The 406-nt window shown below is 61.3% G+C and overlaps 1 protein-coding gene across 1 annotated transcript in view; it reads right to left on the bottom strand.

Moving 5' to 3' along the window:
- Nucleotides 1-207: 207 nt before the first annotated feature.
- LOC104625539 (zinc finger protein 22-like) overlaps nt 208-406 on the bottom strand; it is a gene marked incomplete at its 5' end in the record, with an annotated part of 549 nt that continues 350 nt past the window's right edge. Inside the window, one exon of the mRNA XM_010293187.1 lies at nt 208-353. Coding sequence (XP_010291489.1) covers nt 208-353 — 146 coding nt within the window. The remainder of the gene's footprint in view (nt 354-406) is intronic.

Raw genomic sequence — 406 nt, 5'->3', positions numbered from 1 at the left:
AAATAACAGCCGGCTGGATGCGGGTGGTTGGGTTGGTTACCCCTTGGTGCTACCGCCAGGGACCACCGCGGTGCGTAGGTAGGTCTGAGATGCCACCAAGATGGGGATGGTGCCCGGTGGGGTGGTCCCCGTTTTCAACCGGTGCCTCTCGCGGTGCGAGATGAGACCGGAGTTGTGCCAAAACCTCTCGCCGTACTCGGCGCAACCCTAAGGCTTCTCCTTGCTATGGATCTGCCGGTGCTGGATGAGTTGGGTGCTGCAGACGAAGCTTTTGGGGCAATCCAGGCAAATAAAGGGTTTCTGCTTCAGGTGGGACCGCTGGTGAACCAGGAGGTTGGAGCGACGGTTGAAGCCTCTGCCGCAGTCGGGGCCGCGGGAGGATTGCTCACCCGGGTGAACCCGTTGG

Source organism: Phaethon lepturus, unplaced genomic scaffold (assembly GCF_000687285.1).
Source record: "Phaethon lepturus isolate BGI_N335 unplaced genomic scaffold, ASM68728v1 scaffold32698, whole genome shotgun sequence".
Classification (NCBI taxonomy): Eukaryota; Metazoa; Chordata; class Aves; order Phaethontiformes; family Phaethontidae; genus Phaethon; species Phaethon lepturus.
The sequence above is the reverse complement of the archived record's forward strand: the minus strand, read 5'-3'. Positions and strand labels throughout refer to the sequence as shown.